General features: G+C 46.4%; 9 protein-coding genes across 9 annotated transcripts; 6 read left to right on the forward strand and 3 right to left on the reverse strand.

The window, feature by feature from the left end:
- Window positions 1-373: 373 nt before the first annotated feature.
- Window positions 374-2275, reverse strand: BHQ10_000706 (uncharacterized protein; the record flags this gene model as incomplete). The annotated part of the gene is made up of 1 exon (XM_040879714.1): window positions 374-2275. One exon carries the CDS (start codon window positions 2273-2275, stop codon window positions 374-376), a length of 1902 nt encoding a protein of 633 aa, XP_040729211.1.
- Window positions 2276-4122: 1847 nt separating this feature from the next.
- Window positions 4123-7130, forward strand: BHQ10_000707 (uncharacterized protein; the record flags this gene model as incomplete). The annotated part of the gene is made up of 3 exons (XM_040879725.1): window positions 4123-4233; window positions 4290-4838; window positions 4884-7130. The coding sequence occupies 3 exons, from the start codon at window positions 4123-4125 to the stop codon at window positions 7128-7130; spliced, it is 2907 nt and encodes a 968-aa protein (XP_040729212.1).
- A 1513-nt stretch (window positions 7131-8643) lies between these two features.
- BHQ10_000708 (uncharacterized protein) lies at window positions 8644-11838 on the forward strand (the record flags this gene model as incomplete). The annotated part of the gene is made up of 2 exons (XM_040879736.1): window positions 8644-8925; window positions 8983-11838. 2 exons carry the CDS (start codon window positions 8644-8646, stop codon window positions 11836-11838), a joined length of 3138 nt encoding a protein of 1045 aa, XP_040729213.1.
- A 922-nt stretch (window positions 11839-12760) lies between these two features.
- On the forward strand, window positions 12761-13867 carry BHQ10_000709 (uncharacterized protein; the record flags this gene model as incomplete). Its single annotated transcript, XM_040879747.1, has 1 exon — window positions 12761-13867. One exon carries the CDS (start codon window positions 12761-12763, stop codon window positions 13865-13867), a length of 1107 nt encoding a protein of 368 aa, XP_040729214.1.
- A 2780-nt stretch (window positions 13868-16647) lies between these two features.
- Window positions 16648-17996, forward strand: BHQ10_000710 (uncharacterized protein; the record flags this gene model as incomplete). Its single annotated transcript, XM_040879759.1, has 3 exons — window positions 16648-17100; window positions 17173-17245; window positions 17302-17996. 3 exons carry the CDS (start codon window positions 16648-16650, stop codon window positions 17994-17996), a joined length of 1221 nt encoding a protein of 406 aa, XP_040729215.1.
- Window positions 17997-18169: 173 nt separating this feature from the next.
- BHQ10_000711 (uncharacterized protein) lies at window positions 18170-19588 on the reverse strand (the record flags this gene model as incomplete). The annotated part of the gene is made up of 1 exon (XM_040879770.1): window positions 18170-19588. The coding sequence occupies one exon, from the start codon at window positions 19586-19588 to the stop codon at window positions 18170-18172; it is 1419 nt and encodes a 472-aa protein (XP_040729216.1).
- Window positions 19589-20619: 1031 nt separating this feature from the next.
- Window positions 20620-22630, forward strand: BHQ10_000712 (uncharacterized protein; the record flags this gene model as incomplete). The annotated part of the gene is made up of 9 exons (XM_040879781.1): window positions 20620-20846; window positions 21017-21034; window positions 21096-21234; window positions 21286-21606; window positions 21664-21788; window positions 21852-22152; window positions 22213-22312; window positions 22366-22465; window positions 22561-22630. The coding sequence occupies 9 exons, from the start codon at window positions 20620-20622 to the stop codon at window positions 22628-22630; spliced, it is 1401 nt and encodes a 466-aa protein (XP_040729217.1).
- Window positions 22631-22885: 255 nt separating this feature from the next.
- On the reverse strand, window positions 22886-23349 carry BHQ10_000713 (uncharacterized protein; the record flags this gene model as incomplete). The annotated part of the gene is made up of 2 exons (XM_040879792.1): window positions 22886-23063; window positions 23126-23349. 2 exons carry the CDS (start codon window positions 23347-23349, stop codon window positions 22886-22888), a joined length of 402 nt encoding a protein of 133 aa, XP_040729218.1.
- Window positions 23350-23668: 319 nt separating this feature from the next.
- Window positions 23669-25732, forward strand: BHQ10_000714 (uncharacterized protein; the record flags this gene model as incomplete). Its single annotated transcript, XM_040879803.1, has 1 exon — window positions 23669-25732. One exon carries the CDS (start codon window positions 23669-23671, stop codon window positions 25730-25732), a length of 2064 nt encoding a protein of 687 aa, XP_040729219.1.
- Window positions 25733-25881: the final 149 nt, after the last annotated feature.

A 25881-nucleotide genomic window follows, 5' to 3' on the forward strand; every position in this document is an offset into this window, starting at 1 on the left:
TTGGGGGGGTGTTTCCGAATACCTCGGGTATGTATACATGCAAATATATGAAGGATCATACAAATGTCGGGCAGGGGTCCGATGACTTCTCTCCCTATCTACGTGTATTTCGTGAATCATGGAATGTACAAAATTTGTTAGAGGTGTATAAGTAAAGAAATGCTCACGGAATGTGTAACCTCTCACAGTACTACATTCATAGTACGCGTACGTATTACATAGAACACATGTCCCACTCTTCGACCCTCAGGAGTATATAGATCTCCGTATATACAAGTAAAACAGCCGAGAAGTATATGATATGAAATATATACCGAGACGCCTGCATAATGCAGAAAAAGGAAAAGAAAATAAAGACGCACGTCGTTTATTTCTAACTCGACGGCGTCTGGCTATCCATCTCGTAGAATAGCAGATACACCTCCTTTTGCATCCCCAAAACATCACTCGTCTTGCACTCTTTGACTTTTTCGTCGGATATGCGCCACCACCTATCTGCCGTTTTGCGTCTGCGTAAAAGGCGTTGCGCGCTTAGACCACCACCACTGCCGCCCGCGGAGCTACTGGTATTAAGCTTTGGAGTTCCTAAGCGGACTGAGGAGCTGCGGCGGGGAAGATTGTCTTGACTTTGATTGACGGATGGTTGTAATTGCAGCGATGAACGGGGCGGATTAGCGGTTTCTTGGGATGAGGATGATGAGAATGATGATGCTGTTTGGGCTGTGGACGGGGTTGATGTCGATGATGGCGGATTGTTCTGGTTCGTGCTCGAAAGTGAAAGTGAAGACTCGACTGGCGAGATACTTAAAGGACTAGGCTCGACTCCGCCGGAAGGKGAATAATTCGCCTTTTTCGTCGCCGGAAGACGTGGACTGCCCGCAATCGACGGATTCTCGCTACCTGCTCGACTCGCCGCGTACGAACGAAAGACGTCTGGTGTGGAGAAAGGGGGATACAAATGACTTCGTCGGAAAGATTCATAGTGTCCGCTGTTGTGGCTTCCCTTGTGACAGACTATGCCTAGTAGTTTGTACCATTTGCGATTGAGGATTCCTCCCAGAGGCAAACGTTCAGGGAACGACACTTTGGCCGCGTTTTTGGTGGAACTGCTCTGATCAAAGATGGAGCGCGACAGATGGATCGCGACAACCTTGGGAAAGACGGTGATGCGCATATGCCGCGCAATTCGACGCTTCGGCGCGAGGTCTGCAGCAGGGAGATCTACTCCGTCTAGACCTTGCTCTGGATCTGTGTCGACGGCGTGCTGGATTCGCCTTATTTGCTCATCTAGTTTTTCGATTTCAGCGGCCGACTTGGCTTTGGTTTTTGCAATGATTTTCGTTTCCAATGCATGCTGCAATCCGCACTTGTCACATCGAAAGTCGTCTATATACTCAGTCTTGAGCAACCCATCGAAGCAGGAACTAAGCGTCGCAGAGCTTTTCTGCGGAACTTGCAGCGTCAGATTCACAAACGATGTCCTGTTTGGTCGGTACTGATAATGACAGGTTTGACATTCGATTTGTGACTCTAGCTGTCCTTCAAGCGGGAATCCGTGTTCGTTATCGATTTCTTTCAGCTTATTGTCAATGATCGCAGGCAGACCGTCCTTGGAACCGTCGTCAATGCGCACAGAAACTTCCCCAGAATTTGCATCACTTTCAGCCTGCGCAATTGATGATCCGTCAACATCCGCACCAGCCGCACGCTGTGCCCGCTGTCTCGCTTTCACCGCTGCATGATACTCATCACATAACCGCTCTGCGACTATTTGCAGAAACTCCTGTGCATCCTGCTGATTGCGGCTGATTCGCGTCCGAAACGCGAACTCCAGCGCTTGGATAAACGATCGAGCAGATATCGTCTTCTTATATATCGGCCTCTCATTCAAACGGTCAAGCATCTCTTTCAGCGCCAACGTCACAGTCCCCTGTTGTAACTCCCGCAACCTGTCCGGCGGAAGACTGCGCTTTCCCGTCGCTTCATCCGGCCCCGGGAGCTGATTATAAACATCTGGACCGTCCAATTCTCGACGGTGCAGTTCGCGAATGAGATATATACGCAACTGGCCAAGACCGGCCAGCGCTTGCAAAACCGAGTTTATAAAACAATCATTGGCGGGATTCGATAGACCAACGACCCCCTTCTTGCGATCGCTACTACTGGATTCGTCGCCGTCTATGGTGAAGTTCGGTCCAAAGACATAGAACAAAGTGATGGCGGCCAAAGAGGCTCCGGCCGCATATGCGGCTACCGTTCCGGGTTTGTCAGGCATCAACGAGGCTGTCAAGGAATTGCAGTTATTTTTCCCCAGGATCGTGTATTATCGCGCCATCTCCGGGCGATTGATGGCTCAATGCAGACTTCTGCGATTGTGGGGTATCAGTCCGTCGGATCGAGCGGATGTATCGTTTAGAGTATGGGGACTAAAACATAAAGTTGTCATTAACGAGACGTTCAAGCGTTGACGCGACTCGAGGATGACTTACAAACCGAGGGTGCGGAAGACACCGGCGGAAATGCCAGGATACCCCGATTCAAAGCGAAGCCAAGCGGAAACGAGAATAGGCTGCAACAATGCTGCAGCGTGGTAGTGAATATACCTTCGATGACGGGACGGTAGCCACTTCTAGTCATGTAGATACAAAGAATTGACTAAACTGCGATTGTCGAGAGGAATTGGTGGACATGGTACTTTCGGCCGCTGGGGTGCCAAGCGTCTTTCAGTGTGTGGGGGGAGCTGACTCCGCTGCCGTGATTTCCGCCGCTGCCATTTCTCCTTCAAGGCAACACGATTCTTCTTCATCCCCTCTTTCGAGGAGCCAATATTGAATTTGGCAAGATCGCACATATGCAGCGGATAAATTGGCTAATATCGTCGACGCCTTTAGCCATCACTCAATTGCGGTAGAGCGTCGATGATGAGAAGAATGGCTCTATAACTGGCAAGTAAGATACTCCACGCCGCTGGCATTCATGGGGAAAGCAGGAACCGTCCAGACCAGAGCCGACACCGGCAGCTAAAGCGATGAAACATTTTCTCGAAGTCGACCTGCTAGCTAGCCTTGCTGATAACCCTAACTTTATCGACTCAGGGTTTGCGTGGCAGGGCACGTGATATGCAACACGTGACTCAATACGACGTCATCCACGCTTGATTTTTCCCTCCAGCACGTTGAGCACAGCCACTTTATCACACATTCTAAGACGAACAATTAGCAGATCTACTATGTATGCTCAGCATATTCAATCTGTACCTGGTGTCACATACTGCTGCAATTTCATGCCGTGTCTCAGTTTCTCGTGAAATACCGAATGGCCATTGGTGGGTACCTGCTAGGGCCTGGACCGATGGGCCCAAAAGTGAAAGCCGTGGCAAATGGTTGCACTTCAGCGTACCACTCTTCCGTACTGTCCAACTGGTTGAAGTAAACATAAAGAAAGGTACGTTGTACACGATAAATTACCTCGGGATTAGATCCAGAAAGAAGAGGAGGCCACGCGGACCGATCAGTCGCTGACGACTGCTGTGGTTGTGTTACTCACTGCTATGTATATGCTACGTAAGTAAAGTGTAGGCTAAAGCCATCGACGTGATCTCGAGTGGGTAGAGATCAAGACCGTTCGAGAGGCTATTATTAGGCCTGTTAGCAGGTCAGATCTGTAAATCATTACCGTATTTTCTCTGCCCTAGCCCGTCATCCTAGACCAAGAGTGGTATTTACAATACGGTACCTGAAACGGGCCACCTGACTGGCTGGTCAGGTGAAACACGGAAATACAAGAGGAGAAAAGAAAACATCCAAATTATCGATTGTCTTTCATTTTACTATCATTGTTAGAGTATTATTTACATTCTTCCCCATCTGCACAAATCATCAACCTCAATCTAAAATCATCACAATCGCTCGGCCGTTGACTGTCATCAGCATTCTGTCACTCGCTATTTTGCATCGACTATCTTTTATCAACGATCAGCAACTAACCGGACCGGCCGATCCTGTACTACATTCAAATTCACATTCACACAACCATCGTTAATGTCTAGGTTCTCGCAAATTTCTCAATAAACAGCGCTGGGCGTTGGCGGTTGTCCCCCATCAAAAGACGGAGCAGACCACCATGGCTGGTCCAGTCCATCACATGGCTTATGCCATGGCTATACGAGACGACAGCGATCCATCTCCAGCCGATCAGTTCTTGCGTCTAATTCAAAACCCATTCAAAGAAACTGTTGGTCTTCTATTATAGCCATCTGACTGCGGTGATACTAACTGTCAATGCGCTAGATCCAACTCAATGCCTTCTGGGTGTCCCTCGCTACGTCCCTCGGCATATCTGCTATGCTCGCTCTTCTATTTTCCATATTCCGCCCATATCACAACGCAATCTACGCGCCAAAAGTCAAACATGCCGACCAGAAACACGCCCCGCCGCCTGTGGGCAAAGGAGTCTTCGCTTGGGTTCCGCCGGTCCTGAGTGTCAAGGAAGAAAATCTTGCAGATCGAATTGGCCTGGATGCTATCGTGTTTCTACGTTGCGCGAAGATGATGAGAAATATATTCTTGATTTTAAGCGTCATCGGCTGTGGTATCCTCATTGCTGTCAACATCACACAAAGCAACGGATCGGCTGTTCCGGGGACTTCGGCTTTCACACTCATGACGCCGTTGTATATCCTCACCGAAGCTGTGTGGGCTCAGGTTGTCTGTGCCTATGCTTTTGACATTGTTATTATGTTCTTCTTATGGCAGAACTACAGGCATATTCTTGCCTTGCGGAGACGCTATTTTGATAGCTCAGAGTATCAGATGAGTCTCCATGCTAGGACTTTGATGGTACGTTGTTCCTAAATTCGGTGTGGGTATATGCTGACAATACAGATTACGAGTGTTCCACCAAACCTCCGTTCCGAAGAAGGCCTAATGCGATTGACTGACGGCGTCAATCCAACCTCATCTCTGCCGCGGACCACAATCGGACGAAATGTCAAAGACCTTCCTTCCCTGATCAGGAAGCATGAAGAAGCTGTTAGAGAGTTGGAATCCGTACTGGCTAAATATCTCAAAAATCCAGACCGTATGCCAATCAACAGACCCACAATGAGCGTTCCTAGAAAATCGCGTGGCGAAGGTGGTTCCGGAAAAGTAGATGCAATCGACTATCTCACAGATCGGATTCAGGAGCTGGAGGCTAGGATAAAGGATGTCCGTCAATCAGTCGACAAGCGCAATCCCATGCCCTATGGCTTTGCTAGTTGGGAAGCTATCGAACACGCTCACGCCGTTGCATACACAGCCCGCAAGAAGAAACCTCAAGGCACAATAATCAAACTCGCCCCAAGGCCTAACGACATCATTTGGGAGAATCTCCATTTGTCACCGCAAACGAGAAGATGGCGCCGTCTGGWCAATGTGTTTTCGATTACACTATTGACGTTGTTATGGGTTGCGCCTAACGCTATGATTGCAATTTTCCTTTCCGATCTCAACAACCTTGGTCTGGTCTGGCCTGCGTTTCAGACTTCTCTGGAAGCGCATCCGAATACGTGGGCGGCCGTGCAAGGTATTGCTTCGCCTGCATTGACTTCTTTGATATATCTGGTTTTGCCGATCTTTTTCCGACGCCTCATGCGCCGTGCAGGCGATCTCACCAAAACCGCTCGAGAGCAGCATGTCATTCACCACTTGTACTTTTTCTTCATCTTCAACAACTTGATAGTCTTTTCGCTGTTTTCCGCAGCGTGGACCTACGTGGCAGCCGTCATCAATGCAAAGAACAACAATGAAAGCGCGTGGCAAGCTATTAAGGATGGTCAGTTCTGGTACAAGGCTTTGTCCGCTTTGTGTCAAGTGTCTCCTTTCTGGGTTACTTGGTTGTTGCAACGTAATCTCGGTGCCACTTTGGATCTCGTGCAGTTAGTTACCATTGTATGGCAATGGTTTATGAAGACATTTATGGCTCCGACGCCGCGCCAAAGTATCGAGTGGACAGCTCCTCCTCCATTCGACTATGCGAGTTACTACAATTACTATCTGTTCTACGCGACTGTGGCCTTTTGTTTTGCAACCTTGCAACCAATCATTCTTCCAGTGGCCGCACTTTACTTTGCATTGGACTGTTATTTCAAACGGTATCTGCTGTTATATGTCTTTATCACCAAGAACGAATCTGGCGGTCTTTTCTGGCGAATAGTTGTCAACCGAATGCTCTTTGGAGCATTTCTGTCTAATATTGTGATAGCTTTGGTTGCCACGTCTAAGGGTACCTGGACAATGGTATACTGCTTGGCCCCTCTACCATTCATCATATTGGGTTTCAAATGGTTCTGTTCAAGGACTTATGACGATGATATGGTTTATTACAACAAGGGAGTCCTTAATGATGCCGAGGCTCTAGGCGCCTCGATGGGCAAAGGTCCCAAGCGAGCAGGTGATCGCCTGAATTCGCGGTTCGGACATCCAGCGCTATTCAAGCCTTTAATTACTCCAATGGTACATGCGCGGGCCGCAGAGACATTGAAATCGATCTACCGAGGTAGACTGGGTAATTTGGACTCTGCCGCTGAATACTCAGATATCGCCATGCAGTCCATGTCCACATCGGCTCCTGGAAAGCCAATGGACTCGGCACCATTCGAGGTCGTCGCTGAAAACCAACTTGATTTCTCGTACTTTAAGAACCGCGCCGATTTCAGAGATGAGTTTGGCGGCGATATCTATGGACGACCGGAGGATCTTATCTCTGAACGATCTCAGACGCCACGGGCCTTTATGGGTGACTCTCCAAATTCATCACGGGCTTCATCGCCCGTATCTGCATTTACCCGCAAGCAAACAGAGGGATACGACTTGGGCATGCAGCGACCGCTCGACATGGACCACCCAGCGTTCCGCCCTCAAATGTCTCGCGTCGGCAGCAACGTCAGTGATCCGAACGTGCCGTCCTTGTATATGCAGTCGAATGAGAGCGAGTCTAGGCTACTAAGCCACGCCCAGCTACCCGCCGTCGAGGGAGATAATACAATCCACACCGTTGATCGATGGCGGACACGCGGCTACGGACCTGTAGCTCAAGATGACAACAACCCTCCTCCGACATCATACGATTATTTCCGCGGGAAACGATGAAATGATTTTTTTGTTTCTGCACATTACATGACATTTATTCCAGCGTTAGGGGGTTTTTTTGTAATTTAAGCATTCAAGGTATTTTCGTATATACTTTTTGTTGAATGATGTACAGTATTTATCCATTTACAGTAGCCATGGAGGACAATGACACAAACCAAATTAACTATGTTTGGATACATTTTCTAGAAGCCAGAAAACTTCGAGACTTGTTTCGACCCGGAACACGGTGTTTCAAAAGCGGATTCTGACTATACTTTGGAAGTTACTTATATCAGATGTTGTACTGTATACAAGGTTAGGGTTAGGAGCTTGATGCCCCAATGCGAAAGCCCTGCAACGGCTATATCTAGTTGTCCCTTTCAATGAAGCGTGATTCTATAATTTGAAGAAGGATATACACTGTGGATAATTAGGATATAGTTTGTGAAGTTGGAATGAGACTTAAAGTCATAAGACTTTACAAATAGATCCTGCCAATAACTGTACTGCATATGGCTTCATCGTGCTAGATATTGTGAAGTAGAGCCCGTTCTGGCGGGGTCGACATCGTTCGGCAGAGTGCCTATATAGGGCTAAGATGAGGGTGGTGCACATTTTTCTGTGTGTTACATCCGCGGTGTACCGAGTAAATTGATTCAATTTTCATATACACAAATACCAGCTTTGCAAGGATGGCTCTTTATTGGTTCATCTTAAGGGCAAACGGACCGTTTTTTCGAGTAATGCGAGGCACACACATCGGCAACATGACTTAACGAAGTATGCCGGTAGTGCATGAACGAGGAACGACCCATGAAATGATAGGCTTACGCTTCTTGAGGGTCGCAAGCCAGGTCAAGCCATCGTGGGCATCAATGTGGTCAGACCATAATCAGAAATTGAGTCTATGGCCTGGCCTCCATTAAATTTCCCCACCGTTGCCGTAGCTTAGTGTTAATGCACATGGATCACGTTAGCCTTGTCGATTCCTACTGGACAAAAAGTACGCGCATCTTTCCGGCAGGTATAGCACATTCAAAACCTGATGGTCAAGCTGAAAGACTATTTCCGCGAATATGGTCATCTTGTGCTGCAATCAGGTCAAACAGGACGTTATCTGGAGCCCTTTTATCCCTACCAAACCGAATACGGTAAAAACCGCGAGGGGTTGAAAATGCCCCTCATGGCACATCCGAATCCTAAATTTCTAATTAGATAGTTGTGTGGTCGCCGTATATACCTTCTATATCTGCTATCTCTACCTTCAAGCAGTTAATTCATTGGTCTAACTCCACAAAACGGTCCATGAATCCGAATTAAAGAATACATAGGATACTGCGTACGTAGTCATCCCGCGCTCTGCTCGCTCTTCGTCTTAGGTATATAGGCTGGTACTGAATCCCAGTTTTCCTCATCATAGACACTGCAAATCTGATTTCAACCAGTCCTAGAATCTCAAGAAAAGTATAGAAAATCGTGGGATATCGACACAAGTAGCTTGTTGCACATTGAAGCTTCAACTACTAGCATCATGAGAGCCAACTACGGCCAGCGTTTACTGGTCACGACACTCGAAGAAAAATCACGCTCTCAACCGGAGCAGGCGTTTTGCTTGCTTCCTCGGTCCGCTAACCTGCAAGATGGATTCTATGAAGTGACTTATAAGCAGATACAGATGTCTGTTGATTATACGACCCAGTGGCTTCAGAACAACTTGGGCCCATTCTCTCCTAACGAAACGATAGCTTATATGGGACTACCGGATCTGAGATACAATATATTCTTTTATGCTGCAATTAAACTTCACCTCAAGGTAAGCCCGTGTATATATGAAATTTCTATGATTCCGTCTCTCACTGGCGGCTAACAGGTGTTTCTTCCCTCGCCCCGGAATGCCCCTACAACAAATGCATCGCTTTTCGAACAGACCCAATGTACCAAGCTGTGCTATTCGGTAGACTCGCCAGGCATCGTGGCTAGTTGTGAAGCAGTGCTTAAAGTAGCCAAGGCGTTACGTTCTTTCGAGTTTCTCTCACTTGATGAGCTTTTGAGTGCCCAGTGCGAMCCCCTGCCGTATTTGGGCGACTTTGCCCAACTCCGCGATGAGCCTATTGTCATCTTGCATTCTTCGGGGTCGACAGGAATACCCAAGCCAGTCACACTGACTAATGGGAGCATCGCTTGTACCGACAATGATCGCAACTTTCCGACTGTCTCCGGTCGACGCAATCAGGATTTGACAATGTGGGACTTCCCACCAGGCAGTTATATCTATGTGCCATTTCCGCCGTTTCATATGGGAGGCTTCACGTTTAACACAATGGTTCCCATTTTTACTGACACAGTGCCAATATTTGGGCCTGCAACGAGAATACCAAGCGGTGGACTGGTGGCTCAGATTTTACGCTGCCTGAAAGTCTCAGGGTGCCTTCTACCTCCAAATATCGTGGCTGATCTTTACAATGAGCCAGATGGGCCGGAATTGCTCAAAAGACTTAGTTTACTCTGTTATACTGGTGGTCCATTGCCCGAAGCAATTGGAAACGAGCTTATCCAACACGCTACGGTGTGTCAATTCTATGGCTCTACTGAGACCGGTCAGATACGACAGCTTCTTCCGCAAAAAGAAAACTGGCATTACTTGGAGTTTCATCCTTCGGAAAACCTTGAACTACAGGCATTAGGGGATGGCACTTTTGAGCTTGTTGTTAACACCAACGATGAGACAGCGACATTTTCACAATTCAACCACAACTTTCCTGGTGTTCGGGAGTATCGAACCAAGGACTTGTTTCTTCCTCACCCAACCAAGCCCGGTCTGTGGAAATTTTATTCTCGCAAAGACGATATCATTGTTCTTCTTACAGGAGAGAAGTTCAATCCGGTTCCACTAGAACTCGGACTTCAAGCCATTCCTGGTGTTTCCGGGGCCTTGATTGCTGGAGATGGGCAGCCACGAGTTGCCCTAATCATCGAGCTGCAATCGGATCATAATTTCGGTCCTGATCCAGAAGATGCTCTTTGGCCTAGTATCCAAGGCTTAAACGCGAACACCGCTGGCCCAGGTCGGGTAACCCGGTCAATGATAATGATTGCTAAGAAGGATAAGCCCTTTGTCCGCGCTGGTAAGGGCACCATCGTGCGCAAGTTGACTTTGCAAGCGTATGAAGAAGAGCTGAATAAGTTATTCGAGGGCAGTCCCAAAAAGTCGATGCCGTCAGTTTTATTGAACCCAACTGCATTTCGTCTAGACGATGTGAAGGCTTTGCTGCGTTCCATCATCGAGAATACTCTAGATGGGGCGGTGGTTGACGAATCGATAAACCTGTACACTCAGGGCTTAGATTCAGTAAGATCCATTGAAGCAGTCAACCAGTTAAAATCGGCCCTAGAATCGCTTAGTCTAGGGAGACCTTTGACTTGGATAACACTTGAGTTGATCTATAATCACTCATCTCTCAACGAACTAGCTACGGTGCTACTGAATTGGTTAAACGATGGCACATATCCTGAGAGCATTGATAAGGTTTCCAGAACGCAAAGTCTCCTCAGCTATTACGAAAAGTCTCTACCAATCAAGTCCGGCGTCTTGCGAACATGGGGTGTGAATCTCGAGAGGAAGTTAAATATTGCGCTTATTGGCTCGACAGGCTACCTGGGKCAGTACATGCTCTTGTCGCTTGTGCAAGACCCTGAAATTGGAAGGATTACTTGCTTGAACCGTAGCCCCAGGGCACAAGAGACATGGGAAGATCATTATTCTACAAAGCAAGCATTCAAAAACAAGGAGTGGCTTKATAAGATAACATTCCGTCAGATTGATTTTACAAAGCCTAAATTTGGGCTTGGTGATAGTCTCTATAATGATTTGAAGAAAGAATGTGACTTAATTATCCATTCTGCCTGGCAGGTCAATTTTGTGCTTCCTGTCGGCTCGTTCAAGGACAGCTTCAGTGGCCTTATGAACACCATTGAACTCGCAGCAGCTTCAGAACGAAATGCACGCATTCTTTTCGTTTCTTCTGTGGCAGCATCTGGGATGTTTTCTCCACATTCATCAATCGAAACAAAAGTGGTGCCTGAAGATAGAATCACAGATCCGAACGAAGCAATGCACACTGGATATGGCGAATCCAAACATGTGGCCGAGAACCTCATTTGCCTTGCCAGCGCTAAGTCCGGGATAACTGCAAGTATTCTACGGGTCGGACAGATTGCACCGCCAACAGGCTCCGTTGATCAGGTCTTATGGTCAGAGAAAGATGCGTTGACAGGTTTACTGAGAACGTCCAAGTCTTTGCGGATAGTGCCGTCTGACTTGTTGGATATCGATTGGCTTCCTGTGAACGAAGTGGCTAATATTGTCAACTCGATACTACATCAAGATCGCTATTCAAGGGAGGATATTCGTTTTTACAATTTGGTACATCCTACCCCAGTGCCATGGTCAGATGCTGTGCCTATAGTTCAGAATTGGTGTGGCCAAACCAGCAGTGCCGCATCATTGAAAGACTGGATTGCGGCTGTGAACACGCGAGAGAAGGAGGAGCAGGGCAGTTTGCATAACTTACCGTCCATCCCCCTGTTGGGTTTCTTCGAAATACTTACCCAAAGGGGTCCAGCGCACAAATATTCTCAGCAGAACCTCCTCAGCATCAAAAATACTGCTCTAATCAAACCTATTGACGCAAATCAATTGAAGATTTGGCTTGATGCACTGTCATGATTTTAAACCATGAAACATCGTCTTGTCTCTTGGCTTCCCTTATGATCTTCATCCAATCGCTTTCAGGGTATCTCACTATTTATTGTCATCTTCCATTATAATCATAAAGTTCAAATCATTATTCTAAAGCGTAGAGTCTCGGATGTACTATTGAATATGCATTCTAAACATACAATCCTCCTTCGAAATTACTTTCAATTAATCATCACCAAGCTCCGAGATTGGCCTTGCTACGGAAGTAAGAACTCTGTACGAGTATATCCAGAGAAGCCTTGAGCGGGACTCAGACAACGACAAATGTTTTCGCTTGAGTGTATGAAATAACGAGAATGTTATTAGAAACAGATCTAACATCTACACTACAGCTTCGAGCTACACTTGATTTGGGATACGTTCTTGAACATACTTCCTCTAATGTCAGGCAGAGATAGAAAACAGGCAATCAATCACATATAATCTCAATTTTTCGGTCGAATAGAAGGAGGTGGGGTCCGATACCAGTAGCACAAGTCCAGGCAACGACGCAGGATCCAGTATGAAGTACATCAGGGATGTATACCGCGCAATTAAAACCCTACAGCAAGACACACAGAAGCTGGCTTTACAGTTGTTTGCAAAAACGGGGCATGCTTTCCTCACTTCAATTGTTAATATATTGTACACTAACCTTTACTAGGCAAAGCGCCGGGGTGACGATGTCCCGATTCCCTAAGCGTGATAGGCCAAATCGGCGTAAGGGTCCGTACTTGTCAATTCCAGCACACTTAATCTTAGGGCAGGGAAACTTCCCTAAAGTTCTTCAGCGTCAACGATTCGTATTTCTCACCCTCAAGGTTGTCACAAGGTAGTTCTGCCTCTTAGGCTGCACATGGCGCGACTGTTAGACCTTCCAAATGAGCTCATTCTTCTTATCGTCGACCACATGCAAGCAGAAACAACACAGACATCATTGCCATTCTATAATCGGGGAGATGTCTATAGATGCTTGGTTGAACAGAATCCACCGCAACGAATCAAAGACCTGCGCTCTCTTTGCCTGGTATCTGCTCGCTTGAACAATCTGTTAAAACCGGTATTGTACCGTAATGTTTGCGTTCGCAAAAACGGGTTTCGTAGCCAGCCACTGAACCAGCTGAAGTGGAGTCTCGAGAACGATCCGAAGCTTGAAGAGTATATTATCTCTGCAGTTATTCCCTGCAACGACTCGATTTATGACGTTTATCGGTTTTTTTGGTTCCCCAACATCGAGGCACTTAGCATTCACCGGTTCAATGACTGGGAGCCTCTGGAGTTTGAAGACGATTCGCATATTGGCACGTCGCCGATTACAGTACTGAATTTGATAGACTGTGGGGCGCATGAGGAGGCATTAGCCACTGTGCTCAGCTGGCCAGCCGCGCTGGAAGTGCTCCATTACGACGCCGAACAAATAGAATGGGAGGGCCACTATGGCGATGAGCCTGCTAAAAGCTGGACATGCGCGGCATTTGTACGAGCCCTTCAGCCGCAGAAGGCCACTCTACGGGAATTGACCCTCAGTCGGCCATGGCTCGAACATGAAGGATTGGGCAACGGACCGCGCATCGATCTACACGATTTCACGGCCCTGACCACGCTCCGCATCTACCAAGTCTTTCTATGCGGGTTGGAAGACCCGCTCGAAGCCTGGAGCAGCCTTCCCCGCAGTCTTGAGAGATTGGATGTCTTTTACGATGACACGGACCTCACCCGTTTTGACGAAGACGACTTTCTGCGCGGTCTGCTGGCGCATAAAAAAGAGCATCTACCCCATTTACGGACGGTGTCCATTAACTCGCCCGAGCAGATCTGGGACAGCGACACAGAGGAGTTCAAGTCCACCGGTCAATGGACACCGCCGTATCCCCTGGCACAAGCATTCAAAACTGCAGGTATGGATGTAGAGATATGGCTGGGGCCTGTGGAACGTCCAAAGGTGGATAAACTAGACATTCCTCAGTTTCTTGAGCCACCAAGGAAAAAGCATTGCCTTGATATCGATTCGTCGTAGATATTGATTCGTCCTAAACACTTCAATACAAATTCAACAAAGCAAACTTTCATCACTCTTATTAAATGTAATTTAAGCTTTCTGGCAGCGAGGTAAAATTCAAGAGATTGTGGACAGTCAACATGAAATCTTGGCATTAGTGTTCTGGAAAAAATCTCTCTATGTAGACCCATAAAGGACATTTCGCGCGTAACAGTAAGCAAGATAGGATACGATAGTTGTTGACAGCTGTCAGGGAGATTTGACTGGATTGGACAGAAGGCTTAAATGTGCAGGAAGTTTGAAGTGACGCCATGTTACTTGGCGGTGAATTACAGTCAGACAAAAGGTAAACCTTCAACTAGGGAATCGGGATATCGTCATCCCAGCGCCTTGATATAAAGGTTAGTGTTCAATATATTGAAAAGTTGAAGTGAGGAAAAGCTTACACCGTTTTTGCAAACAACTGTACCCTCTTCACTTAGCTCCTTATGAGAGTTAGGGAAATGAGAGCTTCTGGCTGAGCAACTAGTCCTCTTTCTTCTTTAGATCTATACGACAGTAAGAAATCACATGGAACAGACCGGGGCAATACAGGCATACACGGAGTAAGTACGCTCACCCCTCACCCCTATTTGTGATGTTGAATCTTGCCAGCAAGCACAGCTGGCATAATTCTTACAAAGATGACTCCCACGACGCATACAAATTGCATCTCTACTTGGCCAATCTAGGTCTTTTAATCAAACCAGTAAAAGAGATAGCAAGTTATCAACAGCAGCCATCGGTAAGGAGGACTGAGATTCGCTGACCACTTCGCAGCCACTAAATATAATGATGGATTTTCGAATCGTGAGATACATATGCCACAAATGGTATTGAAGAGTATGCCTAACGATGTCTTTTCTTGCCAGGTGCTGTATGCATGTATTTATTGGCCGCAATTGACAAATCAAGTGTCAGATTGTCTTAATATGACCTGAAGAGTAGTATTCAGATTTTAAGATATCTTCCAATCTAGATTTAAGAATAGCTAGAGTAGACCTTGATGTACGTGAGGTGATTAGTTTGTTTAACGTCGAGAAACAAATGAGGCAAGGGCTATCTAAGAGACATATATTAAAGAGTGTTTTAACCTATACATATATCGGATATAACTAGATTACCTACATACATTCTAGTTTATATATTATGATTACTTATAGTCAACTTGTTACAAATACTGAATTGCATTCTTGAAGGAGACATGTTCTTCAGCGGTGGGTGTTTCGCTGTTTTGATTCTGCTTTTTATAGTATCGTTTAATATAGCTTGGGCTTCGAATCCCAAGCATGAAGAGTATGGATGAGGCTGTTATCTATGGACAGATTTTTTTTGCAATTGAGAAATGCGTTGAATTGTAGGACAAATAATGAGGCTACTAAAAATTACTAGTCGCATTCGATACAAAGATTGGCCGTGATTGGTTGTAGCGTAACTTGAAACGAGCTAACATATCCACCTAGCGCAGGCAATAACAACCGATGGTTTGTTATTCAGGACTGTTACCACGTAGAGATAGAAGATACCTGACTATCTTTCATCGTGTCATTGATACAGGAAAATGGCATGTCACGATGCCTGCTACTCCTATTACGGCTAGAAAATCTCGCATAGGTGCTCGGGGAGTCCGGAAAGTCAAGACAGGTTGTCTGACATGCAAGTATGTGCACAGTCCATATGTTGTCGAAAGAACCCTGTAGATAGTTAAGGAGCGTGGAAATCGTAAGCCTCACGGCTCGGACAGCATGTTGAGACTAGCACGCCGTGTCTATCTAACTAATTATTGTCCTCGTTGCTTACAAACTGCAGAATTCGACATAAAAAGTGCGACGAAAAGTTGCCATCATGCTCACCGTGTACGTCCACTGGCCGTAAATGTGAATTCGGACTTCCCACAGCCGAAAAATCGTTGGAAAATTTACGACAATATCAATATTTGAGAAGAATCCAACCTAGACTCGTCCCGCTCAACGACGTCATCGATTCTGGTTACTTTGATTACTTTATCAACATCTGTCCCAAAGAATTTTCTCTCTATTTTGAGTCTCCAGTCTGGGAGAGTATAGTCGTTCAAGCTGCCTACACAGAGCCCTGTATACACCATACTGCCCTCGCTCTTGGTGCTATGAGCAGATACGAATATCATCCTCACGCTCAATCACGAGAGTCATCAGAGTTGATGCTCGAATATTCAATGATGCAGTATAATACGGCTATTCGGAAACTCAATGATGCCCTAGACGGGTCGATAAGGAGTCTGGAACTAGCTATTTTAGGCAGTATCGTGTTTATTGCGTTTGAGGTTCTTTGGGGCGCAGATATGAGAGTAAAGATGCACATGAATGGGGCGTTGTCTATTTTAAATACTTTGACTGAGGTGGACCTGTGGCATACTCGTACTTATTCTCAATGTCTTGTCGGTGCTTTAAAGCAACTTAAGGAGCAGATGTACTTATTTGGGGGTTCCACAGCCTGAATTGGGCAGGGAACGAGATAGGCGCTTAGATTCAAGCTGTTAGTTCTAGAGTGATTCTTCATGCAGAGTAAGAAACTTAAAAGAATAATCTCAGCCGATGGGTATTCTCCAAAATCATACTAGCAATGCAAAGATACGCTGCAGCCAATGACAACCCCGAACACTATTCCATAAAGAATATCTCCTCAGTCTTGTGAGACTATAAAATGTGATTGATTCCGTTCTCTTTTCCCATTGAATTCTCAAATTCAAGTCCCCCTCCATTTCTTCATGTGTTTAGAAAATGACTTCAATCACGCCATTCAAGATTTCCATCTCAGATGAGAGACTCAAGCGATTGCAGCAGAAACTCACATTAACAGACCTGCCTTCTGAAGTGACTGGTCTCAACAATCCTCATTCGCGAGGCGTTCCTCTCTCTGAGATCAAGCGACTAGCATTTCACTGGCAGCACAACTTCAATTGGCGAGCTATTGAAGCCAAGATCAACGAAATTCCGCAATATACAGCCCATATTGCGGTCGATGGCTTTGACACATATGATATTCACTTTGTCCATGAGCGGAGTCAAATTAATAATGCAATCCCGCTTCTTGTCCTTCATGGCTGGCCGTCCAGCTTCCTAGCAGTTCAGCCGATGCTGCCCCTTTTGGTTGAAGAAGGTATAGATGAACCTGCGTTTCACGTGGTAGCACCTAGCTTGATTGATTTCGGGTTCTCATCCGCAAGCAACAAAGTATGTGTATTACTGGTCTATTTCGGAGTTTTCTATTCCGTCGAATCAAGCTAACAACATGCGAAACCTAAGAGTGGATTCAATATCGAACAACATGCAGAAGCATATCATAAACTCATGATTGCTCTCGGCTACAACAAATACGGTATTTCAGCTCTCCCCTTTCAATTACTTTCAGGCTCTGACATAACTACATTACAGTCGTCCAAGGCGGGGACATTGGATATCTCATTACTCGCGCTATTGCCATAAAATACGGGCCTCAGCACTGTCGGGCCTACCACCTCAACAACGTGGCACCAGCTGAGCCTCCGAGTAAAGAAGACGAGCCCAGTACACAACTCAGCGCGAGCGATCTAAAGGGTCTTGCACGCACCCAAGAATTTACCACCGGCGGCGGGAACGCGTACTATTTACTTCAAACCACCAAGCCTCAGACGCTAGCCTACAGTCTTACCGACAGCCCTCTAGGACTTTTGGCATGGATATACGAGAAGCTCATCTCGTGGACCGACAATTATCGATGGACTGACGACGAGATCCTGACCTGGGTCAGTATTTACTACTTCTCCACGGCTGGGCCTGCGGCTTCTCTCAACCTGTACTATGAGATGGAACATGGCGCTGATGGAACAGCATTTGATAAGGCTAAGAAGTACATTAGCGATGTGCCTTTGGGTGTGGCTCGGTTTGAAAAGGATCTGATTCTACTGCCAAGGGCATGGAATCAGACGTTGGGACCTGTAGTATGGGAAAGTGTATCTGAGAAAGGTGGGCATTTCCCTACGTGGGAGTGCTCAGAGGTTATTGTTAGCGATTTGAGAGGGATGTTTCGAAAGAATGGGATTCTCTTTGGTTGTGTGGAGGGGAGAAATGGATACGCCCATGCGGAGTAGGAAGGTGTTAATGAAGATAGTAACGCGCAGAGGCGTCATTGAGTAGCCAGGTTGTTGATGAATTTGAACGTTATTACTGCAATCTCAAATGATTCTCCATGACCATAAATCCTACAAATAATAATACCATTCTATCAATTGAAGAAGTAACGACCACAAGTGACCCGCGGCCTTCAGCTCAGTGAGAGTACACCTGAAGGTCCAATCTCCAACTTTATATCCGTCGTCGTCGCCCAAACTACGTCCGGATGAGCCACATAAAGCCAGGGCGGATTCTGTTGTAGCCTCTGCAAGCATTTCGCATAAGCCTGTTTGCGTTCATCGAGACCAACTTGTCGTCTCGCTATTTTGAACAAGCGCTGTACCTCTGTATCGTGGTAACCTAGCCACCAAGTAGCATGCGATTCACTTGAGATTTTGTCATCCAGTACACGGAATGTGCTATTGGGCGTCGAATCAAATAACGCGAGGTCTCCGATTCGTTTCGTGAGTCCGATTTGACGTGCGTATTCGGGACGATTCGTCTCGAGCTCTATGGTGACTTTGAAGCCTACAGCTTCGAGTGAAGATGCGACAAATTGGGAAATCTTCTGAGCATGCTCAGGCATGTATTCTGGAGTACGCAGCAATATAGGGCTGCTTAGATCCAGCCCGTGCAGAAGTTCGCGAGCCTTAGACGGGTCGTATGGAATAGGCTGGATGCCCGACTCCTCAAACCCAAGATGAAAAGGGCTCACGATAGTCGCAGAAGGCAGCGCAAACCCTTGATAGACTTTTTTGACAAGACTTTTCTGGTCAATTGCAAGATTTGCGGCGAGCCGTGCTTCGGGCGAGCTGAATATCCCAGATGGGCAGTTGAGATAGTACATGGCCGATAGAGTGCTGGTCGTCCTTCCCCAACGAAGACTTGGATTGAAATCTATAACGCCAAGATTGTCTGCTCTTTCGAGATTCAGAGCAACGTCTACTTCGCCGTCTTTCAAGAGCCGCAGCCTTTTCTCACCATCACGCTCGTGCGTTGCGATGATGACATCCGGACCTGTGAAGGAGTGCCTGTCCACAAGTCGTAAGGTTGCCTTCCCAATACCATCTACTCTTTCAAATTCAGTGACTCGGTAAGGCCCAGTTCCTAGGACCGGTTTTCCATCTTCCGCTATGCGGGATGGCCAAAATTCACAGAATATGTCCAAAATATCCGCAATCGGCTCCGGATTCTCGACCTTCACCGTGCGGTCATCCTCAGCAGTAAATTTGGTTTGTGCAAAGTAACGACTATAGCTCCATGACATCCCGAAATAGTCCCGAGAATGTAAGAAGCCGTGGATATAAGTCACAACCTCTGCAGCGTTACAAGGCTTTCCGTCATGAAAAACAGCTCCATCACGAATATGAAAATGCCATGTCCCGCCATCTGGTGAGAACTCCCAGGTATCGAACAAACCAGGTTTGACGTGGCCATGTGCTTGCCATCTAAGCAAGGGCTCGAAGACCAGGCTCTTTAGAGCAACGACGCTGTTGTCATCCGTGACTTGAGTCGGCAGACGAAAGTCGACATTCTCAAGAACGATACGGAGTGTTTTTTCCCGGGTCATGGTAGTGAGACTAATTTTTGGAAGAATTAGTGTAGAATACGATACAAATATGGACTCTTGGTATGTACAAGTATTGAGATCTAGAAATGTCTAATGCCCTTAGCTAGCTATGTCCCTAGGCCGATACCGCTTCACTTTGCAATAATTGGTCTATGTAAATTATCGGAAGAAGTCCGAGACATTCTAGATGCAGGTTAGTATATTTAGATAAGATTCATAAATTGGGAATATATTTATCCTAGATATTTTTTCGACTGCTCAGTAACTCAAACGGCCTTAGCGTTGAGATTCCCCACTAGGAACCATTTTCCGAGCAATATTATCTCCCATCGATTCCATCGATCCATCTTGACTTAACGTATAGGGAATCTTGCGAGGCCCATGTGTCGACTGCATTAGGGATTTAAACGGCCTGAAGTTAGTTTCTCGTTGGTGTCGGTTGTTTGATAGTGGGTCGAAATCACGACATGGCGCTACTCCGGTGATGCTTCACTATCATAGCAGATATGTTTTACAGCTTTTAATAGAAGTTGATTGGACTTACTATCTCTGGCAATACTTGTCGGAGGTACGCCGCAGAAGACTCTGTAGATACGTAACGCAAAAGACATAAGTATAAAACCCTAGCATGTCAGTGTGCTACAATATGGCGACATTTGATGCTTTTACAATTTTCCCACAATAACTAGCTTCAAAGTGTCACGATTGACTTTTTAGTGGGAACCCTGAGAGCTCGAATACGTACAACTGGAAAGTGATAGGTCAACAAGATGGTTCGGTTACCAGTCCGGACCTTATCAATCCTGAGATTTGAATTTTCAGGATAGCGATGGAGGTTACGTATGCGCACGACCACAGTCAATATCAAAAGGAAAAAAACCTTGAATCTAGAATTGTGTGATACAATCGTGGTCTGTGACTTGCTCGGGGCTAATAAATCAAAAGCATCGCCACTCAGAAAAGCAACGGGAAACACGATAAAACTGGCCATTTGATCAACCCATTTGGTCCGAGTATTCACGGACATAGCTATGACGAACTCTAAGGATATCGACGTTGTGGCTGTACCGGATGCCTCATCTTCTGACGATGGCCACGCATCCAAGGAGATTGGGGACATTGCAGTGACGGAGGTCAACACCGGCATCGAAGTAAAAAATACATCCCGATGGCGGAAAATAGTTGGCTATGTTTGGGACAGCGTTGAAGGAGATCCAGAGTATCGTCAATATGTGCAAAGATTGGACCTGTTTTTCTTGTAAGTGCTCCAACTGTGAAAAACACATTCAACCCATACTTATGATGGCGCAAAAAGCCCAACAGTATGCCTGGGTTATTTCATTAAGTATCTGGATCAGACAAACTACAGTTAGTACAATGATAACCCTTACTCGAAGACTTTTCGTGCTGATTACTTGGGGACAACAGGCAACGCATTTGTCAGTGGTATGCAGCAAGACCTCCACTTGTACGGCAATCAGCGCAACTGGTTAAACACATGGTTCAGCTTGGGCATTATGGTTGGTAGTGTGCCTGCAATGATGACACAATTGAGTTTCATTCGTCCTTCAATTCTTCTGCCTTCTTGCGAACTGGTTTGGTCTGCATTGGTTATTGGTATGGGTTTTGCGAAGGATATCAAGACTGTATGGGCCATCCCCATTCAATTTTTGCTACACTCGAGCTAACCATTTCAGATGTATGCTCTACGATTCTTCATCGGTCTCTTCGAAGCTTGCGCCTTTCCAGGATACGTTGCCATGCTCGGTAGCTGGTACGGCCCCAAAGAGCTCACCAAACGAACGGCTATCCTTCTCGAGATTGAGTCAATCGCCAGTATGTTCAGCGGGTATCTTCAGGCTGGATTGTATACAAGCATGAATGGACATGCCGGTCTTGCCGGTTGGAGATGGTTGTTCATCATGGACGGTATCATATCGATTCCGATTGCTTTCTGGGGATTCTTTGGATTGCCCGATACACCTCATACTACGAGAGCATTCTATTGGTCTGCCGAGGTATGTCATTTTCTGAAGGAATGCATCCTGAATTCTAGCCCCTCTGACTTCATCCAGCACGTCCGGTACGGGATCGAGAGAATCGAAAAGTTCGGCCAAAAGGCACAAACAAAATTGACCTGGAAGGAAGCCAAACGCATCTACTTGGGGTGGGAAATATGGGCATTCGTCGCCCCCTACACGTAAGTCGATCTGACATGAGTCTCGACATTCAACTTTAATATTAGTATGCTAATTTGATCTAGAATGATCGCTGCTTGCCACACTGCCACCAGCTACTTCAACCTTTGGCTGAAAGCCGTCGGATATAGTGTCGTTGAAGTCAATTATCTTCCCACCGGAGGAAACGCAGTGGCCATCGTGGTCACTTTACTATGGGGTATTCTAGCTGATCGCACAGGAAGATATTACTGGTTGATTGTAGGCCTTGTTTTGGCGATGATGCTTTCTAACATCTTGCTTTCGGTCTGGAACATCCCCAAGGGAGCACTTATGTTTGCCTACTACCTGTCGTATGCTGGATCTGCAACGACCCCTGTTCTTATCGTGAGAAACCCCTTTCTTGGAACTTATAGAAAGTCATGAAGCTTACTTGTGGTCAATTAGGCGTGGGGAACTAAACTCAATGCTAGCGACCCCAGCTTGAGAAAGTTATTGGTCGCCACAGCAAATGTTGTCTCTTACGCATGGGTGCTTTGGGTGCCACGTAAGTACTACTGGCGCAGTATTATTGTTGCTATTGCTAACATATCTGTGCAGTCGTGCTCTTCCCAACATACGATGCGCCAAAGTACAAATACGGCTATCAAATACTGATTTTGTTTGGTGGTCTGGCGATTATTTTCGTGAGCTCGATGTGGTATTTGTACAGGAGAAGGGAGTATGTCTTCCTTACTATTATTTTAAAATGATCCGTTATTTGCAAGAGCAATAAGCTAATAATCATACCCACAGTCAAAAACAAACTCAAGAGGGAGGCCAAGGAGTTGAAGCCAATCGAGAGGAAACTGTCGTTGAGGGATAGTGGTCCAAAAGGCTATGCATATGGAATATCGATGAGAGATATCCCCGACAGTAAGATCTGCTATATCAGCATGATACTCTAGTCAGGGAAATTGATACAAGGGCTCACGAGAGAGGTCGAACAATCAGGATACTGTTGTTGGAAGAAGAAATCGAAATCATTAACGTATATAATCCTTATCATACCCCTTGCGAAAAGGGAACGTAGATTCAAGGAGAAAATTGTCATATTATAAGAATAAGCTAATTTCTAAGCTCATAAAGACGCAGATGGACGAGTAATTAGATCCTTGAGTTTCTTCGAATCAAGAATCTCAGCTTCCTCCAAACGACCAACCTCCTTCACCTTGCCATCAACTCGTTCATAGCGCGCTAAAGTAGGCGTACTATGCACATTCCACTTGGTTCGGTAAACATTCTTAGGATCTTTCCATCTAGCCACATTTCGTTAGCACTTGTTACAGTATTAAGTTGTTTGTGGATCATAGAAACTTACTCGGGTCGCTGGCCGACTTCAATAAAAGCAACACGAGGAGCGGTATCGGCGGAGAAAGCAGTTTCAAGGGGTGGTAGAGCGGCTCTCACATCTGGACACCAGGGTGTGCCTGTTTTTGGGTCGCGAGAGGCGTGGAAGGAGATGAAAAATGGCGAGTTGGAGTCGGCGGGCAGATCCAAGTCTTCCGCCGATTTGGGGAGCTTATAATCTGTGACGATCGGCATTTTGCGATTGAAGATTTGTTTAGGATCAAGATAGAGCTCTACTTCGATGGAAAGGGTGTCGAGTACTTATGATTGAGTCTCGCGTGTTGGTATTTATGTGTCAAGAATCGGACATCTCTGCGGCTTCGAGATGGAAAAAATGACCCTCTTTGTGCCCCACGTCAACGTCGCAACACTTTTCTTTTAAGCAACTTGACTAGGTTTGATAACGCCATAAATTACGCCATGAGTTTTCTTTAGCACGTATATTATAACCGAGTCTCCTACTTAATAAATCCGTCACAATGGATCACGCCGAAGACGTGATCTGTTGTGCGCTATGACTGTTATCTCTTTATTGCCAGCCGACGCTCCAGCGTTCGGTGACCAGACACTCTTCTTCTTACCTGGTGGAACCAGCAGCGTCAGGCTCAAAGATGGCTACATTCCGCTCCTTGCAAACTTCACTCATGAAGACAAGGCTGCAAAGGGGCTACGCAAAAGATCGGCCGATGACAAACATGAGCCTTCCGTCTATTTTTCAGCACTCGAGGTAGTTCGGGATACTCGGTTTCTGTTTCTGAGCGGGAAACCTTGGAGCGGTAAAACGACACTTGCGAAATATCTTTGCTATTCCGGGGCGACTGGCGGGTTGGAGAAAGCTCGGCCTGTTATTCGAAATGAGAGCGGCTTTGTGGAAGAGGAGAGCTGGGCTGATTGCAAAATCGATCCTTACTATTACATAATCGACTGCTTCGAGACACTGAAGAGGTTGATAGACAAATTCATACCGGAGACTCTTGAAAAGTTTGTCAAAAATACAAGCATACAACAACAGGAGGCTTTGATTGTTCTAGATGGGATAGAAAAGGCGGGTGAGCAGGCAACAAGTCTGCTACCAAATATACTGTCTTTTGCTGAGAGCTTGAAAAATGTCCGGATCCTCATTCTTGGCGACACACAAACCTGTGAGCGCTGGATACTGCCAGCACCATTTATCCGACATGAGATACTACCGCTGCTAGAGGCTCAGAGAAGGGAAGCACTAGGTGCAATTCTAGGCGTTAAGCCGTCTGAAGTCGACATCGCAACTGGAGCGGCAGCTGCAAATCCTGGCATTTTTTGTCTTGCTGTTCCAGCAAGACACCAAGGCGATCTAGCCGAGAACACCATAGATTCGTGGCTTTCCTGTGCCGTTGTGCCGCCTAACAGTCCGGATAGGCTCGCAGATGCAGATTTTGAGACCTTCAGTCTGGATGTGCCGAAAGATGCGGAGCCTTCATTATCTGCACCATTGCTAAGGAGACAACTATTAGCAGCTCGTCATCTAGCTGCTTTACCGACAACAGATGCTGCTTTAGAGCTGTTTAGTCGTGAGCCTTTAGTTGCGCAGCCTATTATACGCAGTCTGCTGATTCGGCTTTCATCCTCGGAACGTTGTCAGTCTTTCAAAACGCTTTGTGAGGATCTCGTTCGTGGCTCACCAGATATGGCTAAGCGAGGTGCCCTGTTAGTGTCAGAGTTTATGGACCAAGTTCCAGATCTGAGGGAGCACGTTGCTACCCACATGCTGGCCATTATAGCTGGAGGCACATTTTCAGTCAGAGAACGAGTACAAGCAGGGCAGGTGCTTTCTCAACTAGGAGATCCACGCGATTTAACCGCACTGGCAGATATCCCTGCGGGTGCTTTCATATTTGGCTCCAGGAGCCATCCCAACTCACAGCCACAAGGGGAGTTATCACTCGGTAGCTATCGGATTGGTGTTTACCCAGTCGTAAATCGAGACTACACCGCTTTTGTCAATGATACAAAACGCAAGTGGCTCAGTCCAGATCATAGCAATATCGACAAACTGAATGCCCCAGCCACAGACCTCACCTGGCATGACGCAAGAGCCTATTGCGAGTGGCTAACTCGTAAGTGGCGCGCAAGTAAAAAAATAGGCCCAACAGAGCAAGTCCGGCTTCCGACAGAACTAGAGTGGGAGCGAGCATCAAACGGGGATCTGAATCGACTCACTGACAGCACTGACCCTGTTTACCCCTGGGGTCTGGAGTGGAAACACGATGCCGCCAATAGCGAAGAAACGGGACTCAATACAACATGTGCTGTTGGCCTCTTTCCAGAAGGTAAATCTCCATACGGATGCTATGACATGGCTGGACAGGTGTGGGAGTGGTGTTCGACACTCTGGGGCGAGGATATGGCCACCCCAACTTACGCTTATCCCTGGCAAGATGATGATCGCGAAGCTCCGAATGCTCCGGAGTCGGTCCGTCGTGTGCTAAGAGGAGGTTGCTTTTCTAGTGGGAAGCTGAAGGCTTGCGGGACTTATCGAGGAAGCTTGGAGCCCGCTGGATTCTGGCGTGGGAATGGATTCCGCATTGTCGTTAGTGAATGATGCGGTTAATATTGTTTATGACGTCTACAAGAATAACGGCAGTACCATGCAACAATGTAATATTATCCGTATTAAAGTAGTTTATTAAGCTTCTCACCGTGATTAAAGCTGATTAATTAGAAGTTAAATCAATTATGCATTGCCTAATT

Source organism: Talaromyces amestolkiae (assembly GCF_001896365.1).
Source record: "Talaromyces amestolkiae strain CIB chromosome Unknown scaffold1.1, whole genome shotgun sequence".
Taxonomy (NCBI): Eukaryota; Fungi; Ascomycota; class Eurotiomycetes; order Eurotiales; family Trichocomaceae; genus Talaromyces; species Talaromyces amestolkiae.